The sequence below is a fragment of the Peromyscus leucopus genome, chromosome 18, assembly GCF_004664715.2.
Source record: "Peromyscus leucopus breed LL Stock chromosome 18, UCI_PerLeu_2.1, whole genome shotgun sequence".
Classification (NCBI taxonomy): domain Eukaryota; kingdom Metazoa; phylum Chordata; class Mammalia; order Rodentia; family Cricetidae; genus Peromyscus; species Peromyscus leucopus.
In genome coordinates this window covers 34,732,673-34,757,093 of record NC_051078.1, presented here as the reverse complement: position 1 = coordinate 34,757,093, position 24,421 = coordinate 34,732,673, and the positions used below count along the sequence as shown (strand labels likewise).

Sequence of the window (24,421 nt, the reverse complement as noted above, 5' to 3'; positions counted from 1 at the left end):
TTCACTTTGGTGAGTTGGAAGTTTTAGAAAATTAAGTCCTATAGCTGTTTCTACAAAGGGCTGTTGTTGATCTTACTTGAAGCAGTGGGGTCTTGAAGGGTTGCTGATATTTAGTTGTGTTTCTCACTGGTTAGGACCTAACCACATAATTACGTTTTATTCACTTCATTTTTCACTGTGCACCTATTGGAAGCTTCTTTATGTAGCATGTTTTAAAGGAATTCTGCTGGAATAATTTCCTATCAACAAAGCAAAGCTCAGCTCAAACTTATGTGGATTTTTCATTATTCAGAAGGCTTTGCAGTCAAAAATCCAAGTTGATCACTGAAGACAGGAACATAATCAAGCCGCCCTTGGCATCATTTAGCAAAGAGCCAGATTTCCTTAATGGAGCTGCTTATTTATGTGGAATATACAATGACATATTGTTCTTGAAAAGTCATTTCCAAGAAGCAACTTGGAGTAAGAAAGACAAACAGTCCACAGTTGTTACATCAAAATGTTTATTTTTGGATATAGACATTTAAAACATTCATCTCCAAGAACAGCTTCAGTCAGGGTATACAGTAAGAAATAGACTTTAAATCCTAATACAGAAAAAGGAACAGAAGTCATTTTTAGATGCTGCTTTAGACACTAGTGTTAGAAAAAAAGTATAAATTAATTGTTTTGCACCAAAAATATGCAAAGAAACTTGAAAATAGATACTGTTTGTCATCTGCTTCTTGAGTGGCTGTTTAATATAGACCCAGTGACTGATTGTCTCCAGCACACATCTAATTTGGACATTCTCAGCATTTGGCTAATGCCATCCAAACTGTGATCTAGATAGTGCTTTTCACTGGAGGATTGACAAACACACACGAGTGACTCTTCACACCACCTCAGTGAGGTAGGCTAGAAATAGTACACAGAAATTGAGGCACGAAGAGGAAGTGATTTGCCCAAAGTTCCTAACTCCATACAGGACTCATGCCGTAGAGCTGGACAGGGACACCCTCGTGTAGCATTTAGTAATACTTAGCTAAAGCTGTGGCTGAACCTTTGAGTGTTCTGTTCCCCAGAGAAGGGAAAGTCTTGTTGGGCAATTCTCCTACCCTTGGCTCTCAACTCTCCTCCAACTTTTCTCTTAGGAAAGCCTTCACCTCTTTGAAGACTGTAGCAGCTTTAAATGGGGACCAGACCTCTCACCGTTCTACTTAGAAATAAAGTATTTGGTAGTTTTGAAATGTGTCCATTGGACAGACAATGGTCACAAGAAACAGGACTGGGAAGGTGCCTATCAGGACAGTAACAGATGTGGAGTTGTTACCTCTCTTATACTTGATCGGCTATTAAGGAGCAAAAAGGATTGCATTTACCAAGACAAATTCCCATTTCATTCTAGATGGTCCATACAGTGCTGGTAAATAGTTCTAAGGAATGTGTGCTCAATGTTTTATTTGCTGATTGAAAGAAATTTCCTTCCTACAGTGGGGGTTTGGAAGAGCAAGGGTAAAAGGTGCCTGCCACAAGGGAAGTGAGAGTTCTCAGATTATACTCTTTACTGCTGTTTAATAGAAGGAAAACACAGTGGTATTAAAATTGGTCATGAGCAGCAAAAATTTGGGAATAAAAAAATCAGTAATAAAAAAGACTACATTATAAGTGGATAGGAAATTCTTTGAAAACAAAAAGAGGCACGAATAAATGAGTATTTAAATCTTTCTCCTGTAAGGAATACTTTCAAAAAGTACATAGTAAGACTAAGATACCAAGTTGTACTAATATTTTCCAGGCCTTGGGCCTCAAATATATATTTATATATAATACTCCAATGTGAACAACAATTTGATGAAATGTAAAATGTATCTTTTATTTTAACCACACACAAGTATTTATAACCACAGGGTTCACCAGAAATCTAAAGCAAGGAGACACTAGCATAGAAATGTAAGATTACAGGAGCGACTTACACGTCCACGTACAGTTCTGGTCAAACAGAAGTAAGCCATGAACTCTTTGCTTACAATACCCGACATGTCCACTACCAGATACAGGAAAAGATCAAACGGGAACGGAAACGCACAGTAGGACAGAGGCTGGAAAAAATGCTGTTGCATTTCAGTGAAACCCACCCACTCTCCTTGCTTTAGAGCCCCTTGGATGAGATGGAGGGAGTCGATGAGTGCAGCTGGCAACCACTGAAAAACACGAGCCCTTTCAACAATGTTGCAACACTGTTAGTTTTTGGTTTAAACACACACACTCACGAACGCTAAGTGTACACACTACCAAATTCTGCCTTCAGCTTTTCCAAGAACTACCGGGGAAAGTGAACGGTGCAGATCCTCAGGGTTGCCCTAACACCCCCACCTTGTTTCCCAACGACTCACTTCACATTGTGAGCATTGTTAGTACCCCCTGTCTTCTGCAGAAGTACAGTGTAGTCACAAGTGCTACATCGCTGTAGTTTTCCAACCAAACCACCTGGCCATCATTGTGCTTAAGTGGAGACTGTAGTTACAATACCGACACTTGCTTACTGGCCCCGTATTCTCTGTAAACAAGGAGGCTGTCTGCAACAACCACTTCAGCTCTATTTACAGAAGGGTTCCCACGGCCTACCCACAGGCACAGCGGTTGACAGGCTTTCCAAAAGCTGTGCACGTGCAGTGCCTCGGTCTCGTAAAAGACAGCGCTCAGAGTGGAACCCATGTGCAAACTTAAGAATGAAGGACAAGGAGGAGCTCAGGCAGCCGGGCCGCTCCCAGGCTGTCTGAAGAACAGCTCTGTCAGATGAAGCCAGGCCCCCGGGGGTGCTCACATCCACTTGCATTTCTTCTTCTCGTCAAATAAGACTTTGACATGCAAGAGCTGTTTCTGCGCTTCTTCCAGCCCTCGCTCTCTTTCTAGTTTATTTAGAATCTGTTGACAATTAGAAGAGTTACCTTACATTAGAGTTTTAGCATGACAGTTCACAGTTCTGGGGGGCTCGCTCTTTCTTTTTTTTTTTTTTTTTTTTTTCATTCCTGATGCTGTGAGTGGTAAAAATCTGTACGAGAAACAGATGCCAGCATTTTCTTCCATCATTTCCATACTCACTCTGCAAGTTGTTTTGCTAAGTCATGATCACAGGATCAACAACACTTGGGCTTGAAATAGAAGCCCGCAAGAAATACCAACTATTTGCTTACAAATATGGGGCCAGACTCCCACGGCCCTGCTCTATGCATCACGTGACAGCCATTCCAAGCACAGCAGGCATCCCTGGGCAGCCAGCATGCAGGCACGGATTCCTCATAATGCAGCAGGCAAGGGCATCCTGAGCAGAGATGGAGCCTCCCATCTCTTTCCCTCCCCTCCCCGGGGCTCCCCTTCTCACCCTTGGCAAGGGATGCTTATCATGTGTAAGGAGCTCATTGCCTCTACCCTACCTTAGCTCTTCACTTGATCTTCAAGGAGCAAATGGAATTGGTGAGCTATTCTCACCATTGACATGGATAGCCTGTCCCAGCATGACTGAGTGGGGGGGAATCAGGGAAGGGGGAATTAACATATATTTGGAAACAACGGATCCAGATTAAGGAGAATCAATCATAAAGGAGAATGGTAGTTCCTACTAATGGTCCTAAAAAGCCCGAAGGAGAACGCTGTTGTCTTGATAAGCTGCGTAAGTTAGTATATCATGATGTCACATGAGCATGGAAAACAGAAGCTAGGTGACTTCACAGGCTTAGCTGTCATTCTTAGCAGAGCACAGTCAGACATAAACTGGCCCCATTTAACAGGGCCGCAAGTTACTAATCAAGGTTTTCTTGAGTCATTGTGGCATTAGGCCCCATGAGCTGGTCTAAAGGTGGGCAGTATGACAGACAAGAGGGGCAGCCTGTGCAGGGTCTGGCTTGGGGCCTCCCTGTCTGCCTATTTGGGATGGAGGACTACGCCCAAGTCCTTGTCATGGGCTTGAGGGTAAATAAAATCTTACCTCATCAAAATACTTTACGATGTATTTGTAGATTTCTGTCAAGGCCACTTCTTCATTAAATTCATTTTCATGTTTCTAAAAGAAAGGCTTGTTGAGAGGCTCTGAAATACGTCTATTTTTGCGTAACCCCATTATAAGCTTCTGCTTTTTAGTAATACCTTAGATTCCTGAGTTAAGAATTCTTCCATTTCTAAAGATGATAATGGAGGCAGATCCCTGATTGCTTTGTAATAAGATTTCACTTCCTCTTTGTAGGTCGGTATATCCTTGGCATAGAGAAGTTTATTAGTTGGTGCTTCCTGAAAAACAGCAACAACCACAAGAAGCATAAAAAGCCTTGGGGGGCTTTATATTGGTGCAGTGTGACTGAACTTGCACAGGCATTACTTCCTGCTGGCAAGGCTGCAGGCTGCAGGCCTCAGTAAACGTTGACGACTGAGTGACTGACTGCCATCCAGATAGCTCTGGTGAGTCACTGTTATTTTCAGGCAGATTAAATGCTAATATATTCAGCCTTCCTCTCATAAAAGAACTAAAATTATTATTTTTACATGATTTTGAGTTACGGTAACAATGGAACTTATTTCAGTCATAGTTCATTACTAATGGTCGTTAAAAAGCCTGAATTAAAACACTGTGCTCATCCTCACCCACCAGTGAATTTTGGCATGTATAAAAGACTTGATTGTAGTTCTGATTGAGCCCTTTTATATCACTAAAACTGGTAAGTAATTGGCAGTGGCAGATTTTCTAGCTTGTCCCTCATTTCATTAGATTATAAAGATCTTCCGGTTTCTCAGGGAAGCACATGGTGGCTCTGACGTCTGACTTGCAAAGATTCCTTGGCAATTGGAGTGGTGTTATGGACGTATAGTAGTGACAATATGTGAACCACTAGATGAAGAAATCATTACTCGAAAAAGTTTTAAAAATCTCAGTGAAGATAGGCAAATTAATGATTAGACTAATGTCCTAGTACGTTTTTCAAGAGTTCAGTGGCTGAATCAGGGGCTGGGTGAATTATTCTGAAAGCTTCCTACTCTGAGATAGTTAGTCCTGAGAAGTGCTTGCCGGGTCTTAAGTGAATCCTGCAAGTCGCGTGACCATCCACTCACTAAGCATTTATTTATCCAAGTAGCACTTGTAGACATCAAACGAACAGAGATGAAGGTGACCGGTCTCAGCCTTTGAGAAGCTTACAGTGTTGTTGGGCAGAGAATTCACAGCCTGAATGGGATGTGAAGAACCACTGACAGACGGCAGGGGAGGACTGTAGCTGGACCGATGAGAGCTCCCCATTGTGCGACTTTGTGATAACAAGACCTGTGACCTCTCTGCACCCCGAATTCCTCATGTCTCAAATGGGAATCACAGTCCCTGAAGGATTAACTGAGCTGTACCGAGAACTCAGTAAGTGATGTCTTCAAAGGCTACTTTTCCTATGGGCACACGCATTTTAAGCTGGGGAAGTTCATAGACACAGACAGACAGAGCTGGTCTCCTGCAGTTCTTCGTGAACGTCAAGAAACTGTGTGGAATGAGACACTGGCAGATGAATGGGTGGGATTTCCCTAACAGGACTGAGGCCAGTCAGGAGGGCCCCGGAGCGCAGCAGAGATGCCAGTTGTAGGGAGAAATGCACCAAGAGAGCAGAAGGGAAGAGTTTGGGGGGCATGGGCAGCGGGCCATGGGTATGGGGTAGGAGGCATCGCCGTCCAGCCGGGGGCGGGGGCTGAAGAGGCAGGAGTAAGAAGGGAAGAGAAGGCAGGTTTTTGCAGGAAGAGGGGGTTGAAACATGAGTCGCCGGAAGTGATTTTCAGGGGTATGTATGTATCAGAAAGCAAAGCTGGGCCTTACCTTCCCCAGTTGCTGTTCTGTGAGAGAAAAGGCATCCATGAAAGCCTGGGCAATCACTGACAAACAGCTGTCTATGTGTGGAGTCTTCTTAATGTCAAAGACAAACTGAGGGTTCTTCAGGATGTTTACCCAGAAGCGAAGAGGCAGGCTGTTTGAAGGAAAACAATCTCTTCTCAGGCAGGACTGTTAACATAGCCACGGGTCCGCTCACCAGTTTGTAAATGAGTGTGTGTGACCTTATCATTGAAGTATGGAAACCCTGCTTAGCCAGACTAACAGGCAGCAGGCGGCAACCTCACTCAGAACCAGGAAGGGCAACCCAACAGTGTGTGAAGGGCGGGCTAGAGAAGTCAGAAAATGGCCCTGGACAAGGATTTCCTCCAAATCTGGGTGACACGAGATGATGTCACCCACGAGAACTTCTCCCTCACATCTGCTGTACCTCACCTCTTCAGTCCCTCTCGAGTGGCACTGTGCTCTGAGTCACTGACTCTTACCTGGATCCTTTGCCCCAGGGCCTGGTCCTCTTCTACCGCAGACTCAGATCTTGTCATGCCTCTCTTTAACTGCCTGTCCCTCAATGGAGTCTCCTCTCCACCACTCGACAGACTGTTCATTCCATCTCCCCTGGGCCCTTCGCTGACTTTCACTCACACCAAGGAAGTTCACACTTTGAGGACTTTGCTCTGTGGTCTGTCTTCTCCATGCTCCCCTGTCCCACACAATCATGGTTATATCCTCTCCTCATCCAAGCCCCTCTGAAGCCTCTGTCCACCCTGTCCTGCCGCTCTTACCCGCTTCCTACTTTCTACATGGCACACATCACCCTCTGGTGCACTTCAGTGGACACAGACCATTCCTAGTCTCTACCCATCAGAATGCAGATTTTGTGAGGACATGGGTGTGTTTCATGCATTTCTATCAAGTGCCCAACAATAGGCACAGTGTAGGCAGTTAAATAAATATTGGTGTATGAACCTTGAGAAGCCCTCCCTACATCTCTGTTGCAGCTCTGGCCTCGCTGCCTACCCATGGCTGCTGGGATTCTCCACGGCACGAACTCTTGTGGCTGGGGTGTGGAGTAGCAGGGCCTGGGGGATGTGAGGCTGGAGCTGAGGACAGGACTGACCAAGAGCTCTGGAGCTTCCCCTTCTCTACTTGCTAGCGTGTGGAGGGGTCTGAGCTCCCATGAGACATTCTATTGCGCCATGACCGGGTCTTCCTAGCTGAGGTGCAGAGCATTTCCAATAGAGGCGATAAGCTGTAGTCCTCTTTGAGGCGGTATTAGCCTAAATGGGGATATCGGGCTCCTTAAAGGAAAATGCTAAATAACTAACATCAAAACCCCTGGGTAATTCTCACGAAATCTACTCTACAGATGACAAAAGTGTGAACTACTTCTATCTGGAATCCAAATAGACACACAGCTTGAAAATTGTAAAGCAATTACTGTAGCCACAATAACAGTTTCTCTAATAAGAAGAACAGGATAAACCATAAAATACTAATTTCTCATTCTTGGCTAGTCTAACATTCTAGATAAATCTTTTCCATGCATTGAAGGTAACAGAATTGTGTTATTTTGCCCTCTAGACTAGAAGCCAAACCTTGAGATTCTGATACAGTCACTGTGTATTTAAGATTCCGCCCTAGGTTCTGGGAAACAGTCAATCATCACCTGCATTCCCACCTGTTTGTTTTCCAAATGTGTACAACATCAGGATCTGTGATCTTCTTGTTTTCAGCTTGGGCATCCAAAAAGTCAAAGAAGTATTTTATAGCAAATGGGGCCCTGCTGTTGGGCAGACTCCAGATGCTTCTGAAGAGTTTCTCCAGCACGGAGTGGATGGCCACCTGGAAGACAGAATGGGAGGCTGAGAGTCAGGGTGCTAGTTTTGAAAACCTAATGGAAAAGCCAGCTCCAAGTTGAGAGCAAAGGAAGCTGAGAGAAAGGCAAGGAGGGCCAGAACGAGGGTCCGGAGAGTCTGTGTCCGCGTTTCGACTTGGTGCATGAACGTGTGGATAGCAACGCTGTGTAGCCAGCAGGGAGATGCAGTGCCCGGTGGAGAGCTGTGTAGACAGACAAGCCACGGATGTTCTGCCTTTGTTACGTGCAGCCTGGAAAAACTCGGTGATAACGCTTTGCTGCTAGATTTTCTTCCTGTTGCATGCATTTCCGTCTCAGGGTTTAAATGTGGACTTCCCAGAGCAGTTGAGTATTTTATCAAAAAGAAAAGGAAGGCAGGGCTCTCTGGGAAAGCTGGAGAATCGAGGTGCGGGCACTCACTCCGCTGCCTACCACACCCATCTACTCAGGTTGAAGCAGATTTGCTGGAGAAGCTCCCAAGGCTGGGGGACAGGGACAGGGATGGTAGTGGAGCAAAAATCCAGACATCCGTTAACCTGCTCAACACTAGATGCAGTAAGATCTGCTCCCGATTAGGTATTCTACTGGCTTTCCCATCTAACACCTTTATAAGTGAACAGAATTCTTGAATCTCAGAAAAAAAAAAAAGGCAGTAAGATTTACTAGGTTAATCGTCACAGATTTCCCCTCTTTGATTTGCAATTCAAAGGAGTTTTATTGCTTATCTACAATAACAAGTAAACAAAAAGGAATAATTATGCTGTCAGCCGAAAAACCAATAGTGAGGTGGTGGGTAAAGGAAGAGAACAATAGTCAACGCCCTGATTGAAGATGCTGCAGGAGAAATCTGTAAAGTGCTTCTCTTTCCAGCTTATAAAAAAAAAAAAAATGGAAGGGGGCATAGGATGTGTGTCTACAATTTAAACTTTCATTTTGCTTTGCTAGAAGGCACAAGGGATTTGTAACATTTTCACACTTGAGCGGAAATTAAGCTGAACACATCCCATACCCCCAAGGTAGCCATGAAAGCGCGCCGGGAACAGGAAGTGTACCTTGGTCGACAGCAGCTTGGTCAGATACATTTCTTTGACTTTGAACTTGTGTTTCCCCCGATGTCTCTTTCCTTGCACGACTTGGACCGCTTCTGAATCTGGTAAGATCTAAAAAGAAGATGGTGGAAGCGTCACCCGAGGGAACTAGAGAAGGCATGCAGGTCGGTGGACAGCACAAGACAGCCCGGCACTCACCAAATGGCAGTGGTCGTCTGAGTATTCCACATCTGAACGCCAGAGAAAGGGAGAGAAAAGAGAGCCCATTAAAAACACAACCACGGACTAATTGGCCTCCACAAAAGCCCCATTTGTTCTCAAAGCAACAGCTCTTCTATTATACGGGGGCTCTTCACTGCTGTGTCTTTTCCTCTGCTGTACCTGAACGGTGTGAAAAGGGGGGCTAGGGACTGGAGTGGAAGCGGGGTCCCTTTCCCTGCAAGTCTTAGAGCAGAGGCTGAGGAGACACTTCCTGGGGACAGGGAGGAGGGGCTCCAGCCTGTCACTCAACAGAGAGACCCCTGTGTGCCAGGCCTGCAGCCAGGATTAAGCTAGCCATGTTCTGCTACTAATTGCCCAATTACTTAATTTCCGTGAGGGAGAACTATGTAAAAAAGTGCCAGTCTGAGTCTAGATTTCTTTGAAGAAGGGCCATTAGAGATGAAGCTAAATAAATGATTAGCCTGGTAAATGGGAGCGGGCGGGGGGGGAGGGGGGGGAGGTGGTCCAGGGTGGGAAGGAATGTGGGCCCCTTCTAAGGTAGGACAGTGTGTCCAACTCAGAAGGCAAACAGACCGGCAGGCACAAAGCAAGGGGGTGTTTGGGAAGAGGAGGAGAAAATGGAGGGCTACAGGTGAAGGCCCTGAAGATGCACGGGGCTAGATTGTCTAGAAATGCTACTAAAATTAAAGCAATTAAAGAGGAAGGGGAAATAGTCCATTGAAGGCTAGCTAGTAAGAGGAGTCTGTGGTGTGGGAATGGTCTGATGGTCATAAAGCACCGGTGACAGGCTGTCCTTGAGGGAGAGGGAGAAGACGAACAGATAGAGCAGGTTGGTAGATTTGGTGCTGGATGTTTAGGGAGTCAGAATTTCATGAAGGGCAAGGCAAAGGACCGACCTAGCCCCATAGCAGGAGTTCTGTGTGTTCAGAGCTTTGGGGAGAGAAGGAGCCCTCTGGAGAACAGCGTTAAGGGCTTGAGAAATCAGTAGCAGTTGGCTTTATCAAGTTCAACACCATGAATTCATCTTTTTTATTTGTTTGGGTTTTTTGGTTTTTTCCAGACGGAGTTTCTCTGGGTAGCCCCGGCTGTCCTGGAACTCGCTCTGTAGCCCAGGCTGGCCTTGAACTCACAGAGATCCACCTGCCTCTGCCTCCCAAGTGCTGGGATTAAAGGTGCGTGCCACCGCTGCCAACGAATTTGTCCAGTCTTAACTGGGCTGCTGTGTGCCATTCCTATGGCTGCCTGGCTAACAGTTGGGTCATCCGGGGCTGGGATTGGCACGGAGGGGAAGGAGTCACGTATCAGTAGGACAGAAATCAAATAGATGGTTCTCGGCCACAGTGGATAGGGAAGGAGCATGCTTGTGTTCCACGAAGAAATCAAGCCTAAGGTCCTGCTCCTTGGCCCTCACAACCAAGGACTCTTCTAAAGGCCGGTCTTCAGTCTTAGAGGCCACAGCTCTCCCCTCGCCCTCAGTAATGCCATTCTCCTTGTGCCACAATGACACCCATTCCACAGGATGGCTTTGTGTAGCCCAGTGTCGTGACGGAAGGTGGGCCCTGCCAAAGGGATGTGGTTCCGCGGACTAGATGCTGAGTCTATGGTCACCTATTGGCTCGGGAGTCACAATGCCCTGCCTACAGTGTATGCGCAAAGAGCCCGCTGGGGAGACCCCACCCCACACCCCACCCTGTCCAGGGCTAAGGACAAACCCCCCTCCACCCCACCCCCCCACCCCCCCCCCCACCCCCCACACAGGACCAGGACCAGCAGATTTTCTCAAGGCATTATCAGTGCTTTCCTGTCCCGAGGCTGCCAGGAAGACAGACCAGCTTGCCGACTTGCCCGTAAGACTGCTTGCTGTCTGGGAAAGTCTGCAATGCTAACACACTGCTATCTTGGACATTCTGCACGGATTGTCGTGTTCGCTTGGCCCGTCCAGGGCAGTGTGGTTATCTGCAAGCCGAGGCTGGGACGCAGGGCGGCCTCTTCTGTTGGTGACCCATCCTAGGGAGGAGGACTTGGGAAAAAAGCTGAGAGGGCGGAGGCTGCCCTGTGTTCAGGAGCTGCCGAGAGACGGCAGCTTGCCCTGTGCTGGCCCTTCTCTACCAACATGGTTACAGTGTCCTTCCCTCTTGCAGAACTCGGGTTCTGCGGGCTAGAAACAGATCAAAATGGCTTTTCTCAGCTTCCAGAGAATTACATAGCAACAACTCAATCATATCTCTGTGACAGCATGTCTAAGAGAAGAAAAAAGCAATACTTCATAAAGCTTAGTGGGAACAAAAGGTTAACAGTATTGTATTGGTTACCTGAAGTAAAATTTGCTATCTTCTTAAAGACTTTTATAGTGGATCCATTTGATATCTGAAAGCAGAGATTAAAAAAAAATATGAGTTTTCAGATGTAATGGATTTCTCAACTTCAACTCAGGAATTAGATCTTATGCTCTCTCGCTTATTAAATATTTATCAAGAGCCGCTACATCCTGGGTACCACGTGCAGGCTAGGGTTAGCCGGGTCACCAGCAGGACACTGTCTGTCCTCACAGGGCTCAGGTCCTGTAACAGCAGCACACAGGCAGCAAGACACACTGAGGTCAGTACCTGTGACCTACGTGGGATGGGAGCTGCTTCTGGGAGAGGGGAAAAAAAGTAAGCCATCTTCAGCCAGTCCCCTGCCTTACGGGTCAGAAGAGGCCTGGGTGACTCTGCCCCCCCCCCCACTGCCCAGGTTTCTCCTGATTATCAATTGGATGCTTGTGTACCCTCCAAATATATATGCTGAATCCTCTTAATATGGTGGCATGAGGAGGTGGGACCCTGGAGAAGCAATTACATCATAGAGAGAAGCCCCAGAAATGGGATCAATGCCCTGCCCACCCCCATCCCTACTACCCCAGCAGCACAGAAGGGCACAGTGAGGTGACAACTCTCTGAATCAGGAAGAGGCTTTGAAGACTTGCTCTGTGTCTAGTGGAGCATGACCTGGGCGTCTCTGCGCCAGAGCTGTGAGAAATAAGTACTTGTCTGAGTCCCCAAGTTGATACATCCTGTCACAGCATCGGAGCCGGCTCAGACAGTAGAGGAAAAGAAGAAAAGTGGAGACAGGTTTCCTCAGGCTGGCATCTGCAGCTGTAGCCAATGACAGAACAGCTGTATGCCCAGGCCTGTGCTCAACAGTCCAAGCCCTCCCGGTTCCCAGGAAGTTAGAAAAACACTGTAAATGAGCAAACCGTTGCTACATGCCGTGGGGTGAGTCTCACAGTCCGTGGGGCCAGAGAGGCCAACACAGAAACAGTACCGTGGGGTTTGCCTGTTCCCACAGTCCAGACTGTGGTGTCGGACGTGAGAGAAGAAAGCGGGGCTGGTGATTAGGACGGACCAGAAGGGGCTTCTGTGCCTTGATCTGTGCCAGACACAGGGTGTGCTCACCGGGTAGCCCCCTTCTAATGTGCTTAGGATGGTTCTCTTCCATTTGATTAGAGAAGTGCACGTGCTTTCAACAGAAACCTCCAAATGTAAGGGTAACAGGCTGGGAGTCTCGGCACACACTGCTGTCTTAGTTAGGATTTCCGTTTCTGTGATGGGACACCATGACCCATAGCAACTTGGGAAGCAAAGGGCTTCTTTTGCGTACAATTCCATATCACAGTTTATCATCCCGGGAACCTGAGGCAAGAACTGAAGATACCCGGAGGAGTGTCGCTTACTGACTTGCTCAGACTGCTTTCTTACGTCATCCGGGATCACCAGTCTAGGGCTGGCACCACTCACAGTGAGCCGGGCCCTTCCACATAAACCATCCATCAAGAGACTGCCCTACAAGCCAGCCATGGTGGCACATGCCTCTAATCCCAGCACTCTGGAGGCCAGCCTGGTCTACGTGGTGAGTTCCAAGACAGCTAGACCCTGTTTCAAAAAAGAAAAAGGAAGGAAAGAAAGAAAAGAAAATGCCCTACAGACTTGCCTACAGGCCCTACTGGTGGGACATTTTTTTCTCAGTTGAGGTTCACTCTTCCAAAACGACGCCAGCTGGTGTCCAGCTGACATAAAACTAGCCAGCACAGCTATTATTACATGTGTAACTATGGTCAATCCTATCTATAGGATTTTGTGTAAATGGACCGCACCTCCATCTACATCGTAGTGCGGAGCATGCCGAGGTCCTGAGAACCGCCTGTCTGTTCCCAGGCAGTGGCCTCCTGTCCTCCCAGAGGCAGCCCCTCTCTGCCTCTTCCACTGGCCAGTTTTACCTGTTCTTAAGATCCAGACAACTGGATTCATACAACAGATACGTGAATGTTTGATATTTTTTATGGATTTCTAAAAAAAGATTATTTATTATGTATACAGTGTTCTGTCTGCATGTCTGCCTGCAGGCCAGAAGAGGGCGCCGGATCTCATTACAGATGGTTGTGAGCCACCATGTGGGTGCTGGGAATTGAACTCAGGACCTCTGGAAGAGCAGCCAGTGCTCTTAACCTCTGAGCCATCGCTCCAGCCCAATGTTTGATATTTTATTAATGTGTGCCTTTTAGGGTCGCTACAAGGCCTGTGATGTTGACGTACTATCCACTGTGCCTGTCAGTAGGACATCCCTTTTCCTAACTGTGTAATAGCCCATTGTATGAATGCACTACAAAAACAGCCATACGGTAAGGGAAATGTTAATACATGCAATGGTGCAGATTAACTTTACAGCTATGCCAACTGAGACAAGCCTGTTACAAGATCACATGTGTGATCCCATTTATATAAAATGCCCAGAACGGGCAAATTTATATAGACAGCTAGTGGTCTTTCTAAATAGGAGCTATAGAGAAGACTGAAGAGTGGTTGAGTATCTCTTAACGGCAATGAAATAGTCCAAAATCAGATCGGATGGCGCACAGCTATGAATAGACCTAAAACTAGTGAGTCCCACGTTTTAAACAGGTGAATTTTGTTGGTTTGGGTTTTTTGTTTTGGTTTGGTTTTTGCCTAGTGTTGGAGACTGAACCCAGAGCTTTGTACTTGCCAGGCAAGTATTCTATCACCAAGCTACATTCTTCATTCTAAATATATGAGGAACATAAACTATATATAACTCAGAATAGTTCTGTCAAAAAAAAAGTATCAGGTTTTAAATGTATAGGTCAGTAGATAAATCATGCAGTCATGCTAATGCCATGTCTCTGCGTGGCCTCCTCTAGAGATGAAGTCCAGGACTCTCACTCTGGGGTCTTTTGGAACCAAGGATCCCTGGGCCAAATGGACCTTCAGGGTGTGTCTCTCATAACCAGGTGGCTTGCTCCTTGGAAGAGACCAGTGAATGCAGAAGCTGCCTCCAGACAGAAGAAAACATAGATGCGAAGATGCAGAGGACAAGCAGAGGTTAAGAATGCATGGTTCTGAAGGAGGGGCTGGTGAGAAGAAGCAAGTCAGGGACAAGCCCCGCCTCCTCCCAGCTGTGTCCTGGGGAGCAACTGTCACTTTGAATCCCATCGGCTAAGTGACTTTCTCTCCACCGTAAAGCCCTTACAAATTTGGACCTGGCCTCCTCTGGTTTGGAAGAAAGGAGAATCTTAGATCTGCTCTTTGGCTTGTTGCAACATTGGTTGTCAAAACGTACAGGGCTCCCTGCTAAGCACCACAGGGTAAACACAGTCTCCTTTAGGTGACACCCACGGAGGAAGAGCCAGCTCTCCAGAGGCCCCAGACACAGCTGTCCAGCCAGCTGTGTCCAGCCAGCCGCTCAGTTCAGGCTAGAGGCCTCCCACTGCTGGTGTTCAGGCCGTCCTGTGGGAAGAGGGGGGACCCGGGGCACAGCTAGCAGGCCATCAGGCCTCAGAGCGACTCCCAGTGTTAACTCTTCCTGAGCTCTTGGGCTGCCGTTATTACCAAGCATCTTCTTTCTCTTGAGCCGCTCATTGCCTTTGACTGATTTTTCAATTCTCCTCCATATTTGATGCAATTAAAATAAATGCCCCATGTAGGCCTCCCCATAGCTTACTCAGACACCACACTTATAAGAATTGTGGACATAGTTACAAAACTCCCCCCAACCAAGAGCTGGATGTACTGGTTTTAAGCCAACAAATATCCTCTTATAAAAGGAAGCTGGTGATTCATTCTGGGTAATTGTCGAAGAATGAATCCCAAATGGATCCTGTTGAGTGTTGAGCCAATACTCTGCTACTGTCAGACGCTTTGTTTTGCCAAGCCGAGCACCCTTCCTCTGTAATCACAAACACCACGGATGGGCCTTCTGATAAGGAACGCTGCCAAGAGTTCAAATGTCTTCTCAAGAGCTGGCAACGCCTGGCTGCTGGCACCGTGCGCAGGCATTAAGATAGTGTAGACGCAGCTTGTACCAAGGAGATTTTACTCCGAAATTATCTTCCAAGAGCTGGTGTAAAAGCATTTTATTAGTGGATGAGTTGGATGTGTGCGAGCATATTTCTGACTTTCACAGCTGCTCTAGGGCTGGAACATTCCAACCCCATGTGATGCTTTAACACTATTACAAGGACAGAAAACTCATTTGCAGATGTTGGGGGGGAAGTAGGTTTCTACTTCCTCTTCTCAAGTCAGCTGCTGCCACGTTCAGCCTATTTGAAAAGTGCCATGGAACCCAAAGGGTTAAAAACACAGTGGCTGTTTGTTCTGTCCTAGGAGCTCTAACTACTTCCCTCAGAGTACCACATCCCTTCTCTTATCCTCCTGTGAGGCAAGGAGCATCTTCTGGGCCCTGACTTTAGGGATGAAAACCAAATGAAACCAAGGGCAGATTAATGCCACTAGATAGATCTGCAGTAGGAACATGTCTCCAGCCCAGAGCAGAATAGGTGTACATGACAATTTCAGATGAAATCTTCCCCAGACTTAGAGTGTTCCACGATGCCCTGTGACATGGCTACCCTTCCCCAGTGATGCCAGCCTGAGCTGGAATAAGACTTGTCATCAGCATTAGAAGTTGTGGCCACACAGGGATGAAATGGACACATGTCAACAACTGAAAGCCATGCTTGGAACAAAGCTAAACTATTGGAATACTTGCCTAGCATGCATGAAGTCCTGAGTTCGATCCCAGCACTCAGGAGAAGCAGGAGGATTAAGAGGTCAATTCGTACATAGGGAGCTGGAAGCTAGTTTGGGCTACATGAGACCTTGTCTCAAAACAAAAACTAATTAAAAACTCCTAAAATAAATCTGTGCATAAATGTGAGATATCTTGGTGGCTTCTTGCCAAAATATCATAGGTTTAGTTTATCCCCTCTAAGACAACAAAAGGAGATCAAAGAGATACAAATTGGAAAGGAAGAAGTCAAACTTTCACTATTTGCAGATGATATGATAGTATACATAAGTGACCTAAAAAATTCTACCAGGGAACTCCTACAGCTGAAAAACTCCTTCAGTAAAGTGGCAGGATACAAGATCAACTCAAAAAAAAAAAAAAATCAGTAGCCCTCCTATATACAAATGATAAAAGGGCTGAGAAAGAAGTCAGAGAAACATCACCCTTTACAATAGCCACAAGTAATATAAAATACCTTGGGATAACACTAAACAAGTGAAGGACCTGTTTGATAAGAACTTTAAAGAAAGAAATTGAAGAAGATATCAGAAAATGGAAGGATCTCCCATGCTCATGGATAGATAAGATTAACATAGTAAAAATGGCAGTCTTACCAAAAGCAATCTACAGATTCAATGCAATCCCTATCAAAATCCCGACACAATTCTTCATAGACTTGGAAAGAAAAATACTCAACTTCATATGGAAAAACAAAAGACCCAGGATAGCTAAAAGAATCCTGTATAATAAAGCAACCTCTGGAGGCATCACAATCCCTGACCTCAAGCTCTACTATAGAGCTATAGTAATAAAAACAGGTTGGTACTGGCATAAAAACCGACATACAGACCAATGGAATCGAATTGAAGAACCTGACATTAATCCACGCACATATGAACACCAGATTTTTGACAAAGAAGCCAAAACTATACAATGGAAAAAAGAAGGTATCTTCAACAAATGGTGCTGGCAATAACTGGATGTCAATATGTAAAAGATATCATCCTGAGTGAGGTAACCCAAACCCAGAAGGACAAGCATGGTATGTACTCACTCATAAGTGGATTCTAGATATAAAGCAAAGAAAAATCAGACTGCAACCCACAGAACCATGGAGGCTACATAGCAGGGGGGACCCTAGGATGACTGTGGCTTATAATAAGTTTTGATTTTACTAAACCACTGGGCAAGCCTCAATGAAACATTTCACTATTAGGATAAGTATTTGTACTGTATCAAGCTGATAATAGAAAAATAAATAAATAAATAAATAAATAAATAAATAAATAAATATTAAAAGAAAACAAAAAACAATGGCCTCTTCGTTGGCTACATAAACCAACACCTAAAGGTGCCTTCCCAGGTAGTCCAGTCTTTTTACTTAAGAGCAGAGATGAAACTTGACCACAAGGACCACTGATCTTACCTAACAGCTCATCCGAAACATTTCTGAGAGCTATAAATGTCCTCCAGATGGCTAATTTGGGGTCACCAGTGACCACTTCTGCACTACCACACAGTGTTCTCTCTTCTCCCTCCTCAAAACAAGATGTGTGGTCTGTAGAGAAAACTTCCTGCCCCACAAAACACCTGTCTTGTAGCCTCTGTGCTACCTCATGGCCGGGTGTGACAGCATGACCCAGCAAAAGGTCACAGTGGGGTGCTGAAGGAGAAGGAAAGAGAGAGAGGAGAGAGAGAGTAGACTGCAAGCATGCCTCCTCAGGCTACCCTGAATCTACCAGTAGGATCCCCTTCTTAGCGAACACCCTGAGCCACAGCCGTCAGGGGAGTGTCTGTGAGGGTTTAATTATAGAGAAAGACACTGCTGGTTTTGTGTGTTTGTCAAGACGTTGGCTCCCATAACCCCTTCTCTGCACAAGATGGAACGACACCGGAGCAGAAATTTGCTGTCCCCTGTGTGCGTCTCCTGGGAAGGGAGATGATCCTTCTGGTCTAAAAGCATCGGGCTGTGGTGAGCATTCATGGAGCCGGCACTGTGGACAAGGCTGGGTGCTGACCGCCACTGTGGCTGCCACAGAAGGCCATTGTCGCCATTGTCACCAATGCTGGGAGTTGGATTGGAAACCGTTCAGTAGGTTGACAGAGTAGCATCATCAGCACCTTGGGGCTCTGGGGACAGCATCCAACCCTACATTCTGTACACAGTGACCCCTCTAGTACCCCCGGAGCAGATGTCCAGCAGAGATCTGCCACACCCCATCGCTCCGCTCACAAAATGAAGTGAAGGAAGCTGGGCCTCGTACTCAAGCAGCAGAGACTCTGTTTAGACAGGAGGAGGGACTGTCCGTCACTGACGATTAACTTTAAAGCCTAACTAATTTGGACTAATTGGGGGAGGTAAGTCTGAATCACTTAGAACTCTGAATTAGACCCTATTTTTAAATGAAATATAGTTGTTTTTTTTTTTTCCCTTTCAGGCACATACAGTGACTCAAACTAGGGTGCTTTAGTAAATGAATAAGAGTGATAATTAGCATCTTGTCTCTTTGGAGGGAAAAGCAAGTACTTGAACCTGGTTTTCTTTAACGAAAGGGCACAAGCAGACGTCAGCCCAGCCCTCTCCAATTATCCCAAATTCCAAATCTGGAGAGGCGCTGTTAAAAATCAAGGGCGGAGCCAGGCAGCTGAAGGTAGGGGCGCATGCATGCCTTCCTTCAGCTCGGTCCTTAGGAGCCCAGGCTTCGGGACTGGTCCAGGTCTACTTAGGGAGCGCGGCCGGCTGACCCCGCCCTGGTTTCCTCCTCCAAGCTCTCTGCCCGTCTTTGCCTTGTGGCTTATCTTTTTAAACATAAGCAGGATCCGTTAAGCCCCGCGTCTTAGCCTTGTCATTTATTACTCCCAGGCAGCACCACTGGACTATGAGGGCCAATAAATCATCAGGACGGGAAGTGACTACGGGCCGGATTAATTTCATTATCATCCTTAAGCAGAGAGGTGTCTAGTACGCCGATGTCTGCAGGACGAGTGATGCTCTGGCTCTCCTGACAGGCCGCCTGGGCCTTGCCGACAGCTGTATGCTGTTTTCTCTGCTGGAATGACCTGTCCTGCCTATCCTTATTGAGGGTAATAATAAGTGGCCACCCCCTCTCCTCAGGGTCCACTCAGTGCCATATGATTGTGGAGAAGGTGAAACAGAGATAGGACAGAGGGAGGCTCATTGGAGCAAGGCCACAACTCTAGCCAAGAGCACTAAGAAGAGGCACAGCAACACCTGGACTCTTTGGGACACCGGACCAACTTGCCCCACGGACCCAGGGAGAGGAGACGGTCTAAAGCCCAGAATGCATAGTGATGCACTAGTAGGACCCCTCAGAGACTTTTTACCCATGAGCCTCCCACCCACTTACATCCCTTGGGAGCTGGCCATTGCCACCCAGGAGCCCATACTGAGAAGACTGGGGGAACTTTGACCAAAACCCCCAAGCTAAGAATGCTGGGTTTGGGTCAGGAAACCTGAACTGTAGGGGGACTTACATGGGTGTAGGGCATGAGGCTCTGTGAAGTCTCCTCCAGAAATAGCCACAGGGCCCCACGGGTAAGACAAAATGCGGGGGCAGGATGCTTCCTGCTCCTGACTGTTTAGACACCTGCTCGGGAATGGTCTCCAGTGCAAGCTGTCTAAGGGTGAAGCCTGGTGAAGTCCAAAGTCCATCTTGGTGCTGTTGAACCATAAGTAGTTGCTCTCCTTCTGCCTTCTTTCTGAGAAAGCACCTTCCCTCCTGAGTGCCAGCCTGGACCCCCACTATTTCCATCCAGAGTGCCGGCCTGGACCCCCACTATTTCCATCCAGAGTGCCGGCCTGGACCCCCACTATTTCCATCCAGAGCCGCCGACCCCCCACCATCCAGAGTGCCCCTGCCCCCACTATTCCATCCAGATGCTGGCCCCCCCACTATTTCCATCCAGAGTGCCGGCCCCCCGCTATTCCATCCAGAGTGCCGCCTGGACCCCCACTATTTCCATCCAGAGTGCCGGCCTGGACCCCCGCTATTTCCATCCAGAGTGCTGGCCTGGACCCCCACGATTTCCATCCAGAAGGGCTGCAGAGCCCACCACTCGAGCCCACTGTGACCACTCACATTACCCCCATCTCTGAGGACACTGCTGTTCTGGACACTGTTGTTTCTCATCTGGAACTCTCCCACAGCGTCCAATGCATCTCCCTACTTCCTGTCCATCACAGTCGGTTTCTGAAACACAACTTTAGGCCCCCTGATGGCCCCCATTGTCCTCGAGATAAGATGTAAACTAGGCAGATGAACAAGACCCGAGGGACGGCGGTTTCCCCTTCCACTTCTCTGGTTAAGTCTCCGGCTCAGTGAACCATCTAGAACGAAGGTTAGCCATGGTTCCTGCCTCACAGGGCTGCTGAAGCGATGGGACTAGCCATCATTTAGTGAATGGCCGAGTCAGCCTGGGACCCAGAACGTTCTCACCAGCACAGTTAGTTCCTCCTCCGGTTCTGGCCAGTCCGAAAGCCCTCCTGTCCAACCTGCCTGCTGTCTTTTCCCCTTGCAGGTGGTGCTGACGACGGATCCTGCCCCATTCTTCAGTCTCAGCTCAACTGCGGCTTCCATAGGAGGCCTCCTTAGATTCTCCAAGCTACAGCACTATTGTATCATAGTGTTACCTTTCCCTCCCTCCTGGGGGCTGTAGCCCCAGTTCTTAGCACATAACAGACACTCAACAAAGATCTGGACCATCCGTTCAAGGCCGCTGAATGAATCCCAGTGTCTGTTTTCAGGAACTTTCCCTGCGTCCTGTCTGGTCACACATAGGCTTCTCTGGCACTCGGGATTTGCACGCATGATAACTCACAGCTTCCCTAAGAACGCAGTGCATGAGGCCAGACGGTCTTGCCATGGCCAAGTTTCCGACCTAAATGGCAAGATGGGGAATCGGACAGTCTTGTGAGGAGGGGGACATGTGATGGGGGCATCACTAGAGAGAGCAATGCGTGAGCTCTTCCGAATGAGCAGAGAAGGAAACTGCCCTAGAAACAAGCAACCTGCAAACCATTCAGACATAGGGAGTCTCGCTCTTGTCTTTTTAATGGGCTTACCTAGTACTAGAGTTATCCCACCCAATTAGGACTGTGGGTAAAGAACGAGTTGGTGAGGCCGTCCCGGTCTTACCTCATAGTGGCCAATGGTGTTTAGCTTGGTTATTCCATCTTCAAGAATCACAGAGGAACTGTCAATGTCCAAAAGTTCTTTCTGTCGAGTTCCCACCTGAAGCTCTGAAAAAGCGGGGGAGAAAGGCCTTTGGTTCCCTTCTGAAGTTGCAGTTAAGAAGGAAAAAAAAAAGCTGAGTGCTGCCCAGTTACTAAGTAAGTAAGCTTGAATGGGGTGGCAAAGCTTTGTTGGACGGGGTGGAGACAGCCAGCCAGACAAAGAGCTCTGGGCTTGCGTTTAGGGTCTAATATTTCAGAGCTGTTCCTGGAACATTATGCTGAGTCAAGTCTGGAAGTAGAGACCCTGAAGACAGAATCACCCATCATCTGAGGGACTAAAACCTTCAAAAACAAAAAAAACACTCCAGTATCACCAGTACGTGTGCGTGTTCATCCCCAGAGCGCAGTGTGAACTCTCTCCTCCATGGTCCCTGCAGAGTCACTGTGTACTAACTAACACACCAATCCAGCTAGCACACCATAGTCATGACAGTCAGAAGGGAGCCACAGCCAAGTGTGGGCTTGGCTTCAATGTGCGCAGAGTTCTATGAACTGTTAGGTTAATAGCAACTCAATGGCAACATTTAACTAGTTGGAGGCTGCACAAAAAAAAATCTGGACTTTGGATTTCTCCTTTTAAAAACCTAGTAATGAGGCAGTGTGACCAAGTCCTGTGCTCATTGCATGAGTTGGCTGTTTGAAACCTGGAGCTTATGCAGGGACACTTGGCTCAGGCTGGGAGGAAGGGACTGGACCTGCCTGGACTGAGTCTACCAGGTTGATCGCAGTCCTGAGGGAGGATTTGCCCTGGAGGAGGTGGGAATGGGGGGTGGGCTGGAGGTAAGAGGAGGGAGTGGGAGGGGGGAGAATAGGGGAACCTGTGGCTGATATGTAGAACTGAATGCTATTGTAAAATAAAGTAAATAAAATTAAAAAATATATATATATAAATAGAAAAAACAAACAAACAAACAAAAAAAAAAACCCTAGTAATGGGGGCTGGGGAGAGGACTCAGTTGGTAAAGGCACTTGCCTCCAAACATGATAATCTGAGTTCTTTTCCCAGGACCCACATGGTAGACAGCAAGAACCAACTCTCATGTTGTCTTTATCTCTACAAGCGCAAAAGTGTGTGTGTGCACACACACACATACACATGATAAATAAATATGTAATTAAAATTGTTTTAAATCTAGCAATGGCCAGATATGGTCAGTAGCTCAGACCTGCAAGCCCAACATTCAGGAGGCTGAGGCAGGAGGATTGTCACAGGTTCAAGGTTAGCCTGGATTCAGTAGTGAGTTCTCGGTCAGCTAGGGCTGTACAATACTGAGACCCTGTCTCTTCTCCCCCTGTCATCCCCCCAAACCTGGTGACAGTGAGTCTGTAACAACCCACAAGGCAACTTCTGCGGAACCCTAATGGCTCTCTGTCTTAGATGACAAGTCTCTCCAGTTAGGTCAGGCTCTGCCATTTCCCGTTCCTAGGGGCGTCTATACCTTCTGTCTCTCTGGACACGATGCCACCAGCTTGCTCTACCCTTACCTCTCAACCTCGGGGTTGGGGGAGGGACACCTGGTTGGCACAAACCCAGGAAGGGCCCTGCAGGCTTTGCTATGGACTTTTTGGCGGGAAAGACAGAGCTGCTGGGCCGTTTTCTGTGGTTATTAGGCTGGGTGTGCCTGTGTCCTTTGTGGTCAGAGCCACACACTTGCAAGATAATGTTCAAGGCAAGATGGTCGGGGTCAGGCTTCGGTTTCCTAGATGGGGCTGCCCCTTCTGCATCTCTCTAAGCAGAGGATCCAAGCCCTCCTGAAGCTACCAGGTACTCCAGGCCACTCGAGGGAACAAAAACGCTGGTGCTGAGAAGCGCCTAAGCAGCCTGCTTTCTCTGAGGCAGCCTGCTTTCTTTGAAGCAGGTATTGAAGTTGCTATACATTTGCATGGCCTCCCCCAAATTTCCCAGGCCTGCCTCCAGGCTTTTCTCAATGGTTTCAGCGGGAGGTTTGATTGGTGGGGGAGGATTTTAATTGCCTGCTTAGTGGAGGTCTACAACCGTACACGGAGAGGAGATGAACCTTGTTATGCTGTCTGTCACCGGCGCGATTCTGCTCTTCTTTCCTGTCCCATTATCTGCTCTAAAACCCCACAGCAGTCTCTTGGGAGGGCTGCGTGGAGCTCAACTTTAAAATGTTGATGAACATTTGAGAGAAATGGAGCCCTGTTAGCTTGCTCACACATATGCTCTCCTTTGCAGTATACCAATAGAGCCCGCAAATGAATTCATAGCAGATGCTGCTCCGTGTTGGGGGAGAACGGAGAACACACTTAATGCGGGTGCGATTAGCAGAGAGGAAGATGACCTTTCCAGCAGGCTGGAGTTAACGCTCTGTGGCTGAGCCACCCACTAATGACACGCTCCGTATCACAACAAACAAATCAAATGCCAACGTGAAGAGCTACACGGACCGAGGGCACCAGGTTTACACCTTCCTGTACTTCTCGATGCAGGGTGATGCCGTGTGGTCCCAGGGTCAGCAAGCATGCTGGTGTACAGATACAGTGTTTTGAAAATGCTGTCTTGGAAGGGTGGTGCTTCCTGGGAAGAATCAAGAAGCACAAAAGAGAGCCAAGAAGTCCTCGGGTCCCCAGACACGCCCTCTAGGAAACACTGAGGCCACATAATTGTCACCCAACAGAAAGAAGGTGCATTGCAGGGGTCTGGGAGAAACCTTACCAAGACCAATTTCGTTGAGCTGAAGTCCATATGGAGAACCATTTTTGCTTAGGAATGCCTGGAAAATCTTGTCTTTGGCTTGGCCGATGGTGTCACAGTCAAGAACGTTGACTGCAATATTCCGACAGACATCAGCACTCTCGTTTTCTGGGATTTTTTCAAAGACGACATTTAATGCCTGCAAGAATACGAACAAACAGGATCCGAAGTCTATTAGGGAACTACAGCCTGAAAGGCATTCATAAAAGACACACGGCGAGTCCTACTAATACCTCTGACAGCACATTAGCAAACAGCGTATCGCATTATACAACTCTAATCTTTTCTCCATAATCCATTCTTTTCAGGGATAATGGAAAGGAAAACAGAAAGTAAAAACACTCATTATGGAGCAAGCATTGAATAAATATATTGGAGAGGAAAATATATACGTGCATAAAAATTCTGCAAAAAAAAAAAAATGGTG

The 24,421-nt window shown here is 47.2% G+C and overlaps 1 protein-coding gene across 1 annotated transcript in view; it reads right to left on the bottom strand.

Annotated features, from left to right (window-relative positions):
• Nucleotides 1–486: 486 nt before the first annotated feature.
• The window catches only part of Plxnc1 (plexin C1), a 152,525-nt gene continuing 128,590 nt past the window's right edge, over nt 487–24,421 (bottom strand). The window contains 10 exon segments of the mRNA XM_028855702.2: nt 487–2,907; nt 3,968–4,042; nt 4,126–4,266; nt 5,825–5,972; nt 7,515–7,678; nt 8,744–8,851; nt 8,939–8,970; nt 11,275–11,329; nt 21,181–21,284; nt 23,956–24,133. Of these exon segments, the coding sequence (XP_028711535.1) occupies nt 2,803–2,907; nt 3,968–4,042; nt 4,126–4,266; nt 5,825–5,972; nt 7,515–7,678; nt 8,744–8,851; nt 8,939–8,970; nt 11,275–11,329; nt 21,181–21,284; nt 23,956–24,133 (1,110 nt within the window). The 3' untranslated portion in view covers nt 487–2,802.